This window comes from Phacochoerus africanus, chromosome X (genome assembly GCF_016906955.1).
Source record: "Phacochoerus africanus isolate WHEZ1 chromosome X, ROS_Pafr_v1, whole genome shotgun sequence".
In the NCBI taxonomy this organism is placed as follows: domain Eukaryota; kingdom Metazoa; phylum Chordata; class Mammalia; order Artiodactyla; family Suidae; genus Phacochoerus; species Phacochoerus africanus.
In genome coordinates, this window is record NC_062560.1 from 4,057,100 (window position 1) to 4,071,038 (window position 13,939).

At 42.6% G+C, this 13,939-nt stretch overlaps 1 protein-coding gene across 4 annotated transcripts; it reads left to right on the top strand.

The window, feature by feature from the left end:
- Nucleotides 1-300: 300 nt before the first annotated feature.
- LOC125118787 (odorant-binding protein-like) lies at nt 301-7,627 on the top strand. Of its 4 annotated transcripts, none has more exons than XR_007132891.1 (7): nt 301-488; nt 958-1,032; nt 3,170-3,261; nt 5,757-5,867; nt 6,853-6,954; nt 7,184-7,231; nt 7,430-7,627. XR_007132891.1 is itself a non-coding variant. In XM_047765615.1 (7 exons), exons 3-6 carry the CDS (start codon nt 3,228-3,230, stop codon nt 7,204-7,206), a joined length of 270 nt encoding a protein of 89 aa, XP_047621571.1. In that variant the 5' UTR covers nt 301-488; nt 958-1,070; nt 3,170-3,227; the 3' UTR covers nt 7,207-7,231; nt 7,430-7,627. The 4 variants fall into 4 exon arrangements, 1 of the variants encoding a protein (XP_047621571.1); XM_047765615.1 differs by having other exon boundaries at nt 958-1,070; XR_007132892.1 differs by lacking the exon at nt 958-1,032.
- The last annotated feature ends 6,312 nt before the right edge of the window (nt 7,628-13,939 follow it).

The following is a 13,939-nucleotide window of genomic DNA, read 5'->3' on the forward strand; positions in this document are numbered from 1 at the left end:
ATCACCTCAACATTAAGAAAATAATACAGGTATTGGGGATAGGTGTCTTGGATTGCTTATCCCATTTCGTATCTCAGGATATATAAGAAAATAAATCTTACTGTCCTTAAAATACTTGCTATGTTTTGTGACTAATCACTGACTCTAAAGGTCGTATATTCAGATCCACTTAAGCTTCTCTTAAATCAGATCTCATCGATAAAATGACAAAATGCCAGAATAGCTCATCACTGCCAAACAGGATATTTTAAGGTGACTTAATGTCACCAAGGTTTAGATTAACAACCTAACAACCATTGGTTCATCAAGCCTCATGACAACAGACCAGTCCTATGAAGAGGGGCAGAGTTCAGATAACCTCCAACAACTGGGAAGCTCACAACTTCTCCAGAAGGACAGGAACCCCCCAGATGAAGAGTCTGCTGCTGAGTCTGGCACTTGGTCTGGTTTGCGCCCAGGAACCTCAGCCTGAGCAAGATCCCTCACAGGTACCAGGGGTGGGCGGGTCTGGGAAGAGGTCTTGGCTGTGTGGGTGTCTGGGTCCCTAGGGGTTTTTGCTATGTGCATCCACAAGCCTAGCCATCTATCTCCAACTCAGACTTGCTCCATTAATTGGCTCCTTGCCTTCTCCAAGTTGGTCTTTGGAGTATCCACTCTATCTATTCATGGGGTTTACAAGCTTTTTATGGTTTCTATAAACTAGAAGGTGGATCAGCCAAGATCTCTTGGGAGTGGATTCTTGCATCTGGTGACAGAGTGTCAGCTATTTCGGAACGACCTCAAACCCTTGTTTTAACGTTGCCGTGATTGTTTACAGGATTTTCTAAATCCTGCTTTGTTCAGTGCAGTCAGATAATGTGGGTTGATTTGCAAACGTGAGGGGACCCGCTAGATGGATGATAGCAGCATCCATCGAAATAGATGAATCCATCTTTCTAAAATAGATTTTTATTTTAGCTTTCTGGAGCATGGAAACCCCACTCCATCACAGCCAGTGACCAAGAGAAGACCCGTGAGAATGGCCTATGCCAGGTTGATGTCCACAGCATTTTGCTAACATAGACAATACGGTATCCTTCCACTTTTTTGTCAACTAAGTAACCTAACAGGGAAGGAAAACACATAAAAATACCTGACCCTGAGGAAGGTCCAGCTTCTCTATGTGCGGGGACATGCCTGGGTTTTGCACAGGAGCCAGACCCCCTCAGGTGTACAGTTCAGAAAGGTCTCTGGAGACCTTGTGTCATTTCCACCATAAGCCTCCAGAGAAATTCAGGGACCTTGGCTTCTAAGGAAAGTCCCAGGAGGTCCGCTGGCATCAAGCCCTTCAAGGAAAGAGGGACAAAGCAGCAGGAAGGGGCCAGTGCCCTAAACCCTACAGTTCCCACCAGGGGCTGGAATTTTTCACACAGAACTTGTAGGAGAGCCTTCACACTGAGCCTCAGAGGTTGTGAGCAGGTGCAGGGCACAAAGGGAGCTCTACCCTGAAGGGTGACTCTGAGATTTTTAGTCAGGAGTCAATTTATTAAAGTCACCATAACAGCAAGGGATATTCATGGAATGTTCATGACAGCACAGGTGTTTTATGAGGAATGTGCAAAACAAATAACATACTGTGAAGAAGAAGCATATTAAGAAAACAGTAGGAAAAGGTTTATGCATGGAGAGATGGTGTCTTAGAAATATAAACATAGAATTGATTATATCTTAAATTTCACATATTTGATAGCATCATTCAATTATACAGACACATATATAGACTCACACATACACTCCCAGGAGATACACATATCTGTTCCCAATAATATTTTAAAGAATACCATATTATTTTCCTGTTTACACTTTGGGGCCCTAGATTTGACTTATATGGCCACCTCTCCTGAAATCAACTTTGATGTATTTATGTGGAATTATATGCACCATGGGGAAGGACATAGTTGAGTGAGTTCTGATATGTGCACACCTGTTTAACCACCTGAAGAGTCATGACATACCATGCTCCTATCCCTGCTCCAAATCTCATTTTTTTCCCCTCACCACTAACTACCTTCTAGTTGCAAGTGAAAACTCCTCTGATTGTCTCACCACTTCTACAACTTCAGACAGGGAATTGATGCACCCTACATCAATTCCTTTGTTTCTTTCACTCAGCAAAAGGTTTTCAAAATGTGTCTGTGTGTCCATATATACAAGAAGTCACTTTTTACAAGACACGTGAAAGGACTTGGTTTAAATGTGTAAAAATGTGTATACTTTGCAGTTCTTGCACAACTGTTCCCACTTCGTGGCTGTTCAGAATCACTTCAATGCATTTCCTTAAAGACTCCTAACAGTGAACACACCTCACTGTGGTCATTCCTTTGCAATATGTCTTGTCAATAATTAAACTGGTTCTTCCTGAATTATTTCCATTTGAATAGTGTGTGTTTTTTTTGTGTAGGTCAAATAAATGTTTTTCATGTACATGCACAGATAGATCTGTATGAAGTCACTCAAGAGTATTTTTACACTGGTGACAATCTATACTTATCATATAGGGAAATAATTTCCATACATCATAAAAGAATATCAGGTGTTTTTCTATGTATGCTTCTTTGTGGGATTCTCTTTGTATACAGACAGGTGCCCTTTCTTATTTAATTCTCCTATGAGGTATTGATAGAAGAGGAGTTTGTCTTTTTGATATAAGTAAACACATTTTTCCTTCAATTTTTTTGCATGTTTTGGCTATCATCTAAGAATACACTGCCAGAGTGCTGAGAGACCACTAAGGTCTCTCTTGAGATCCATGCCTCCCAGTTTCAAGCAAAGTCTTTTTCATTTCTAATAGGGTTTTTTTTGTTTTGTTTTGTTTTCTTTTTTGGCAAAGGCTTTTTGCTTCTTTCTCTGAGATTCCTGAGTTTTAGATGTTTATTTGGTTTCAAACGACCTATTGTGAACCTGCAATTGAGCTGCAGTCCTTCTGCTCAGATATGATGTGTAGACAAGACAGCCTGTCCCTTGGGAGTTCCTTGATCTTAGGAAACAAATTTCTTCCTGGTTAATGTCCCATTTATCATAGGCTCTGAGATGATCCCTACACAGGGTCTAGAGAGGGTTAAAAAGTGAAAATTCTGTTTATATGCCAAATTTTCATTGTTCTACATTAACCAATGTTTTCTTTTTAAAGGTGAATGGAAAATGTGTAGAATTAACTACAAAGGGAACAAAGACAGACAACAAGGCTTATGATGTTTGACTGTGAATGTTTAACAGCTAAAGGTAGATGAGGGTGGAAATTGTGGTCTGCATTTCCTTCAAGACCCCATACATGGGAATTCTAGTTCTACTAAGGCTGCAGGTGTCACCAGGCTGAAGTCTCTCAATTTTCCAAGCATTGTGGTATCATGAACAAAGGGCTCCATCAAACGATTCAGACAGTCCCTCTGACTATAAATGTTCCTTGGGCGGGGGGCGGGGGGGCGCAGACCCTAGAGCTGATATTTCATGAGGGTGTCAGGTACCCAAAAAAGTTTCTAGAATATTTAAAACAACCTTAGAAACAACATCTCAAGGGTCTCCCTTGCGTGTACCCATCAATAGCATCCTGCAGGATGCACTTTTTATAAACCATCTCAGAATATCTTCATCTATTCGGTGAATGCCGGATGAATTTAAAATCCATGGAAATCATAGGGATTTCAAACACCAACCACAATGCCTCTTACATGCAACTTTGGGTCAAAGCAATGAGGATGCTGGCTAAGACTGACATCTCTACGTTCTTTTGGGCAGTTCTCAAAGACAGGACTAATTTCCAATGGACAAAGGGATACATATTTGATTAAAGTTTAAATACGTCAATATGCATTCCCAGGAGATCCCGGGGAGCCTAGTGGGTTAGGTATGTGGTGATGCCACCGCTTTGGCTCAGGTCACTGCTGTGGTTTGGGTCGGATCTCAGGCCAGGGACCTCTGAATGCTGCAGGCACAGCCACACCAAAAAGGTGATATTTAACGCTTGGCTAACATAAGCAGTAGCATGCTGGCTGGGCAATGAAGAGAAATCAGTAAATATGTCATTGAAATATTTCCCTACATGTTCATCAATAATGTTCACTATTAGGAGGTAATTTTCATGTATATTTATAAAATATAGTTGATTTAAATATTGTGCCAAGAGCTGCTGTACAGAAAAGTGAATCAATTCTTCATATATATAGTCATAAATATGTATATATTTGCATATATGTATATATTATATATGTGCATATATTCAAATACGTGTGTATATAATGTCGTGCATATGTATAGGCAGAGACATAGATCCATACTCCCTTTTTAATTAAGGTATAGTGGATTTACAATGTCATATCAATGTCTGCTGTACAGCATAGTGACCCAGTCATACATATATATATACATATACACACATTCTCTTTGTCTTATTATCTTCCATCATGTTCTATCCCAGGAAATTGAACATAGTTCCCCGTATTGTAGAACAGGCCTGCACTGCTTATCCATTCTCAGTGTCATAGTTTGCATCTACCAACCCCAAATTCCCCATCCATCCCACTCCCTCCCCCTCCCCCTCAGCAACCACAAGTCTGTTCTCCATGTCTGTGAGTCTGTTCTCGCTTTGTAGAGAGGAATATTAGTGATACGGATGGCAAAACCCCTCATTTGTAAAACCATGATTCAATCATACAGGGTAACTGTGAGTCTGAAGGAGGCTTACAGTCTGATTTTAACTTCCCCATATAAGCCCAGGCTCATGGATCCCCAGAGGGCTTGAGCAAGACACAGGCGCTGGTGTGGGGCTAGGGAACAATGAAGCCATTTCCGCTGCTGCTTCGTCTTGGCTCATGCAGACTCCTGATATTCTAATGTGGAATACTATGGGGATCCAGGCAGAAATGGGATTCTGGGGTCTCAGGGGCACAGATCAGAAGTTTAAAATCTGACCTTGAGGAGAGAACCCAATGAGGTGTTATGGAGGGCTGGAAGAGAATGCATTCCCAGGGTTTAGAGGGAACACAAAGTCCATCAATGCTCATTCTCCTCCAGAGAAACATGGCAGAGCCACAGAGGTGGAGGGAAGCCCCCCCCCCCCCACGTGGGTGGGAATTAATTGTTTTGTAGTCAATGCTTGCACAGTCCGGCAACACACATTGTCTTATTACCTATGGACAGGGTAGTGGCCGCTACACACCCGCTACACATTTTTAAAGTAATAACCGAGGAGTTCCCGTTGTGGCTCAGTGGTTAATGAATCCGACTAGGAACCATGAGGTTGCAGGTTCGATCCCTGGCCTTGCTCAGTGGGTTAAGGATCCGGCGTTGCCATGAGCTGTGGTTAGGTAGCAGACGCGGCTTGGATCCTGTGTTGCTGTGGCTGTGGCGTAGGCCAGTGGCTACGGCTCTGATTGGACCCCTAGCCTTGGAACCTCCACATGCCTCAGGAGCGGCCCAAGAAATGGCAAAAAAGACAAAAATAAAAATAAAAAATAAAGTAATAACCGAGACTGAGGGGCTAAGGAAAAGTAATCATTCATATCAAGTGTTCAGAAGACTGCCTGATGGTACAGGACAGACACTCGGCAACCCAAAGTTATAAAAGGTAAGTGGATTCTGGCAATGAAGAGAAAACAATTCCGTGGCTGGAATCACAGAAATATAAAAGATTGTTGAACTTACATTGGATAATCTATGCTCATGGTGTTTAAATACATTGAAGGCAGGTTGAGAATATGTCTGTTTTCTCTTTCTCACAGATGGAGGTAAAGACAAATTTAAAGGTATTCACGTCTCCGAAAATGCCCTCATAGGATATAATGAAAATGTGGATGATGAAGGCAAGACCCCCAGAATGACTGCGCTCTTTGGTCTGTATTCACACCAAGAATATTCCCGATGTCACTGTCATAAAACATTTGCCTTGTCAGCATTTTCCCTCATAAATGTAATATGCGCACATACTAATCATTTTCCATTTACAAGGCCCATGTCTTTAGGTTCCTTGAGCTAAGGATTCTGGAATGCAATCTACAAAGAAGGGAGGGGAAAACAGGAGCTGGGAGAGGAGGAGAGTATCATCAGATATTTCCAAAAAGTCCCACTCGTTAAAAGGAAAATTCAGTGCAAGAGTTTTACTGGAAACAAGGTTCTACCATGTCAACTCTCTCGAGCCATGGCTTTAATCAAGTTGAATGCCATCTCTTTACTTGATGTTAGCTTTCAATGCATTCTAAGCCCTGGAACAGAAAGGGGTGAAATACATCTTCATCCTGTTTCATGTTTCTGGTGCCTTGTCCTCATGAATGTTGCTCTCAACCCCAATGACCACAGAAGGGCTCCAGGAGGTGTGCTGTCACCCTGGACAGGAGTGTCTGTTTCAAAGAAGCTATCAGGCAGAACTGTGGTTGAGTGAAAGAAGAAATAGTCTCTCATTATGAGTGTGACAGGGTGGCTGTGTCTCTGGAAAGGGAGAACCCTGTTTCCTAGTTATTGCCTCCAGAACAAGGCAGGAATTCAGCAATAGAGACTCAGAAGCTGAGAGAGGAGCATGCAGGTTCATATTTGTGATGCACTTGACTCTAATGCATGGACCTCCTGAGGAGCCTTTGGGGTCCTACCGCTGATGCTGGAGGGTGTGCAGTCAGTGAGCTGGATGGGGATGAATTCTTCAGACAGAGAGCAGACCTCTGCATCGTGGCAGATGGGAACTGTCTGAGATGCTCTTGAATTATTCCAAGTGAAGCTTGATTTGCCCATTCAATCTTATTCTGTATGCAGATACCTTTATGGGGGCAATTTTGTATTCGGATATATTTAATGGGGGAATTCTGCTGTATCCATGGTGATTTTCAGGCAAAGGAAATAAAACTCAAGACGAAGACGTGGAGAAGTTCAAGGAGCTGATGAGAGAGAAGGGCATTCCAGAAGAAAGTGTGGTGCACGTCATCAAAGCTGGTAAAGGACTGTACTTTTCCTGAATCTGTCACCCCCTCGGTTTGTAAATGTTCTGTCAGCAAACACGTGGATTCCTAAAAGGTTTTCTTCCATATTTTTTATAAAGAAACACAAAGTTGTTGTTGTTGTTGTTTTTATAAAACCCCTTACATAAAAAAGCAAACCTTGGAAATATTGGGACATGGCATGTTCACTGATTTCATTCCTGTCCCTTATTATTTGTTCCCAGATGACTGTCCTAGCAGTGAATAAAAAGTGACTTTACCGTCGCCAAAGTGTAAGTAAAAATGACCTGCTATCAATGCTGCTTCAGCAAAGATATCAAGTACCTAGCATTGTAATTTTATGGATGTCGAATTTTGCAGGTTAGAGTTTTGGGACCCAACCATTGAAATCCTACTTCCTGACCTCACCCCTCTCAGCTTTCACAGTATTCACTCTCCTAAATCTGCTCTCCTGTTTCATTCATCTACAGGGTGTGCCACTGGGGACCAGGCAAAAGATCTTCTTTAGGGAATTAAGACCAACAACCAACATCCCTGGTTCCTGTATAACCTCATCTTTTTCTCTCCACAATCAACCTCCCTTTCCCATTTCATCTCTTCTGGTCACTACTCCTATTGTGTTTGGGGGCTTTTGATTTCTGAGGGTTCAAATAAATTGATTGACTACACACCTGGAAAACGTGTGTCTCTGTAGAAACTTACCTAATTGAATTTCATCACACAAATATTCCCATTAAATATCCTTTAATAGGATAGATGCTCCATCAGAGACCACTCTTAAGAGGATTAAGTAGAGATGTCCTATTGGTCTCAAGGTGATATTGAGAAAAAGGATGAAACCATCATGAAACATGAGACAGGGTTATGAACATTTTATTGAAGTGGGACAAGGAAGTCTCATCATGAAAAACACCCCTAGAGAGCATAGGTCTCAAAAGTCAGTGGACACTAGTATTTCCAATGAATGACCTTTCCCACTGTAACTGGGTGAGCACATGCTTCAACTCAGCTTGACATTCAAGGTTTTACAACCAAAGTGTCTCAGTACCCTAGATGCAAACCTTATTCCAAAGACTCGACCAAAGTTCAAAGATCTGGTCCAAACCCTTGGGGAAAAAACTCAACCTAAGTGACTTTTATCAGAATTAATGTTTTACTCTACTTAAAAGAGACACATGCACCCGCATGTTCATTGCAGCACTATTCACAATAGCCAAAACATGGAAACAACCCAAATGTCCATCCACAGATGATTGGATTCGGAAGATGTGGTATAGATACACAATGGAATACTACTCAGCCATAAAAAAGAACGACATAATGCCATTTGCAGCAACATGAATGGAGCTAGAGAATCTCATACTGAGTGAAATGAGCCAGAAAGACAAAGACAAATACCATATGATATCACTCATAACTGGAATCGAATATCCAGCACAAATGAACATCTCCTCAGAAAAGAAAATCATGGACTTGGAGAATAGACTTGTGGCTGCCTGATGGGAGGGGGAGGGAGTGGGAGGGATCGGGAGCTTGGGCTTATCAGACACAACTTAGAATAGATTTACAAGGAGATCCTGCTGAGTAGCATTGAGAACTTTGTCTAGACACTCATGTTGCAACAGAAGAAAGGCTGGGGGAAAAATGTAATTGTAATGTATACATGTAAGGATGACCTGACCCCCTTGCTGTACAGTGGGAAAAAAAAAGAATTAATGTTTTAGACACTCTAGAGACATGGCCTCCAAATGGGCTATAGCTGTCTTTGAGGTTCTGCCCACTAGGCCAATCTTCCCAGCAGTTAGGTGGCTTCCCAGGAGGTGGGTTCCTTTTCTCCTTCACTCCTCCCTCTGGAATGCTAGCCCCATCCTGATTCCTTTTCTCTCTCTCTCTCTGTTTCTTTTATTCTACCCAGTTATATCAACAGTTTCTTGCCCTTTCTGGAGGTTTAAGGTCTTCTGCCAGCATTCAGTTGATGTTCTGTGCAAGGGTTACAAATCCTTGGGGGAAAAAAAAAAACACTCAACCTAAGTGACTTTTATCAGAAGCAACATTTTAGACACTCCAGAGACATGGCCTCCAAATGGGCTACAGCTGTCTGCTGTAAAAGGCATCCGTAATGAATGTTATTATGGCCTGAACTGGAAGTATTGGAGATATTGAGGACAATATTTAAACTCCCCAACTTTGTAGAAAAGAATGTGTGCATCTAGAGTTCTGACTCTGGTCTATACACTGTGTCTGGAAATTTTGGATTGAGTCCGAGGATATACACATGAGCAATTGAATACAGAGTGAAGGGGTGAACTTCTTAAGGAACGTGGAGGGGAGGTGGAGCAAGGTGGTGGAGGAGTAAGAGGTCGTGTTCACCTTCTCCCACAAACACATCAAAAAAAACCCATACACATGTAAAACAGCTCATACAGAACATTAACTGGATGCTGGCAGATGAACTTAAACCTCCAAAAAGGGCAAGAAACTCTTGATATAACTGGGCAGAACAAAAGAAACAAAGAGAGAGAAAAGGAATCAGGATAGGACTAGCATTCCAAAGAGGGAGGAGTGAGGGAGAAAAGGAACCCACCTCCTGGGAATCCACCTAAATGATGGGAAGATTGGCCTAGTCGGCAGGACCTCAAAGTCTCTGAGAAAAGCACAGCAGCTGGACTGAGAACAGCAAAGCAGAGTGAGAGCCGCACAGATCATCTGAACCACTGGCCCAGACACCACACCCTGAGATGCTCAGGAGGGGGCTGGGTGCTGAGACTCAGGCTCCAGAGGTCAGTCTGGGAGAGAAGACTGGGGCTGGCTGTGTGGGGACAGCCTGAGGGGCTAAGGAGCAGCGTGCCATGGGCAGGGGAGAATAACGCCATGGGCTGAGGAGGGAAACGCAACAGCAGAGGGAACAGGGGAGAAGGTATGGATGCACAGGAGAGGCAAGGCGCCACTGTTGGGAAGGGCAAGAGGAGGAGGGGCAGGTGCCATAGGAAACTCCCTACACTGTCGCACACGCAGGCACATGACTGCGGGCTCTCAGAGGGTGGGGTGGCTCTGGTGCATGCTACGAGGGGCGAAAAGCCTCTTGCACATTTAGGGGAGATTGCGCACTCCCTGTGCAGGCTCTAGGTGTCCAGGCACCTCTTCTGGGGGATAAGGGCATCAGGGGGCTAACTGCGATGTGGTCCCTCTTGCATGACCTACAGGTGGCTGGGACAGACTGAGGTGGTCGTCTCAGAGGCCAGAGGGAGTTGTGGCCTGCCACCACTTGGGGCCTTGAGTGGCTTCCACCTGCGACCCCAGTCACCTCAGGGGTTGGCAAAAAGAAAAAAGAGGGCACTGCAAACAAGCACCATACACTGTTGCTCTCACTCCCCTGGGAACACACCCACCCTGCAGCTGCCACAGCCAACACTCTGAGTGGTGTGTCATTTGGTCACTGTCCCTTCCCAGACACTTGGTCACTGTCCCTTCCCAAGACCCCACAACTAGGAGCAGCTGATACATCACCTCCTTCATGGGCTAAGTGGGACAGCGTACTTCCTGGGTGGTCTGCAGGTGGCAGAGACAAACTGCCACAGTTATCCCTGATTCCAAAGATAGGCATGGCTGACCACCACTGGGGATACCTGAAAAAAAATTGCTTGCAACTCCAACCACCTCAGAGGGCACCACAGAGAAGGACATTTTTACAGAACATACCTGGTGTTGCTCTCACTCCCAGGGGAACACACTCACCTACTGCTGCCACTGCCAAGTGCTCTAGGCAGTGCCCAGATGCTTGATCACTGTCCTTTCCCAGGAACCTACAACTAGGAGCAGCTTGTGCAGCACCTCCTGTGGGGGCTAAGCAGGATGAGGTGTTTCTGGCATGGTCTACAGGAAGTGGGGGCAAACCATCACAGTTACCTCTGGCTCCAGAGGTGAGAGTGGCTCGCTACCAATAGGGATCTGTGAACAGACAACACTTGTAGCCCCATCCAAGAGGAGGGCATTGTGACCAAACACCACCTGTTGGTGCTCTCGCAGCCCTGGGAAAACACCCACACTGCTGCTGCCACTGCCAAATGTTGTGGGCCGTACCCACATGCCTGATCTCTGTCACTTCCCAGGATCCTGCAACCAGGAGCAGCCTGCACAGCACCTCCTACGTGGGCTAAGTGATACAGGTTGCTTCATGCATGGTCTACAGTAGGGGAAAACCACCACAGTTATCATTCAATCTAGAGATGGTCATGGCCCACTCCCACAAGGGTTCCCTGAACAGGCACAACCTGTGGTTCCAATCACCTCACAGGAGGGCACTGCAATCAAACACAAGCTTTTGTTGCTCTCAATCCCCTGGGAACTCGCACAGCCTGCTGCTGCTTCTACCAAAGGCTCTGGTAAACTTGCAGATCTGCCTAGAGCTTATTATCACTTCCCAGGGCCCTGAAACTAGGAGCAGCCTGTGCCAGCTTCCTGCAGGTCCTGGCTGCTATTGAGAGACCAAAGACCAACCACCCACTGCTGGCCCTACCCATTGCCTCCTTCACCCTGAAAACACACTGAACATTGTGGGAATAACAGGCTGCTCAAACCAAAGAAAGTGAGAGCAAATATTCAAACTCCCACACCAAAAACAAATAGTAACCCCCCAAAAATACATGGGCTATTCTTGCAGAGAAGTAACCTTATAAGACTACAGTTTGGCTTCCAAAAACTCACAGAAAAACAACATAAGCAGGATTAAGAAGCTCAGAAACCATTCCCAGTTAAAGCAACAGGAGAATTCATCTAAAGCAGACAAGAATGAAACAGATCTCTGCACTCTGACAGACTTGGAGTTCAAAAGGGAGATAGCAAAGATACTGAAGGATTTAAGAGGGGATATGAACAGTAAGGCAGATTCCCTCAGAAAGGAACAAGAAAATATAAGGAAGAGTGAAGAAAAGCAAGAAAATTCATTTGCAGAGATACAAACAGAGCTAAAGGCCATAAAGAACAAAATGAATAATGCAGAGGAACTAACCAGTGACTGGGAAGATAGAATAATGGAACTCACCCAATCAGGACAGCAGACAGAAAACCAAAGGAAAAAAAAACATGAAAGCAATTAAGAAACCTATAGGATAATATAAAGTGGGCCAATCTACACATAATAGGAATTTCAGAAGGAAAAAAGGGGAGGGGATTGAATATATTTGAAGAAATTATGGCCGAAAACTTTCCAAATCTAAAGGATACTGATATCAAGATACAGGAAGCACAGAGGGCTGAAAAAGTTGAACCCAAACAGTACCACACCAAGATATATTGTAATAAAAATGGAAAGCCATAGGTAAAGAGATGACTCTAAAGGCAGCAAGAGAAAAGCAAAGCATTAATTATAAGGGGACACCCATAAGGCTATCAGCTGATTTCTCTACAGAAACAATCCAGGACAGAAGGGAGTGGCAATATATATTTAAAGTGCTGAAAGGAAAAAATGGCAATCTAGAATACTCTATCCAGCAAGAAAATCATTTAAAATAGAAGGGGAAATAAAGAATTTTCCCAACAAACAAAAGCTAAAAGAGTACAGCAAAATAAAACCCATTCTAAAATATATACTGAAAGGGCTTCTCTAAATTAAAAAAGAAAAAGAAAAAAGGAAAACAGAAGAATTAGGATGGAGGAAACCACAATTGGAAAGCAGTCACTTAAATAAGCCAGCACACAGATCTAAACATAAAGATGTTGGGGGGAAAAAAGAGACATCAAAATCATACAATGTGGGGAAGGGAAGTAAGAAAATATAGATTCTTTTTTTTATTTTAATGATGTGTTTGAGCATATATGACTACCAGGCTAAAGCAAGCATATATAGGAAAGGGTCAACATACTTAAAAAACACGGCAACCACAAACCAAAACCAAATATTACATTCACAAAACTAAAAAGAAAAGTACTTGAGTAAAATAAATGGAACCATCCAACCAAAAAAGAAAAGAACAAAAAAGAAACATAGAACCAACTGGAAAATAAGGTTTAAAATGGAAATAAATAAACATCTATCAATAATCACCTTAAATGTCGATAGACTGAATGCTCCAATCAAAAGACACAGAGTGGCAGATTGGATACAAAAGCAAAAACCTTCAATCGGCTGCCTACAGGAAACTCATTTTAGGGCAAAGTACACATATAGATTGAAAGTGAGGGGATGGGAAAAGATATTTCACGCCAATGGACAAGAAAGGAAAGCAGGAGTTGCAATACTCATATCACACAAAATAGACTTTAAAATGAAGGCCATAAAGAAAGACAAAGAAGGACACTATTTAATGGTGAAAGAATCCATTCAAGAAGATGATAGTACAATTGTCAATATATATGCCCCTAATATAAGAGCACTCAGATACCTCCAACAAATACTAACAGACATAAAAGGAGAAATCGATGGGAATACAGAGTAAGATTTTAACACCCCACTCACATCAATGCACAGATTCTCTAGACAGAAAATCAATAGAGCAACAGAGATCCTAAGGACACAATAGAAAAGTTAGACTTAATCAACATTTACAGGACATTGCATCCAAAAAAATCAAATTATACATTCTTCTCAAGTGCACATGGAACATTCTCAAGAATTAATCACATCCTGGGGCACAAAGCTAAGCTCAACAAATTTAAGAGTGTAGAAATTATTTCAATTATCTTCTCTGACCACAATGACATGAAACTAGAAATCAACCACAGGAAAAGAAATGAGGAAAAAAAAAAAAAAACCTGTCTACTTGGAGACTAAACTACATTCTACTAAAAAAAAAAAAAAAAAAAAAAAAAAAAAGACCCATGGGTTAATGAGGAAATCAAGGAGAATATTTTAAAAACACCTCAAGAAAAATACTAATGAAGACACAATGACTCAGAATCTATGGGATGCCACAAAAGCAGTGCTCAGAGGGAAATTCATAACAATACAAGCCTTCCTCAAAAAAGAAGAAAAATTTCATATA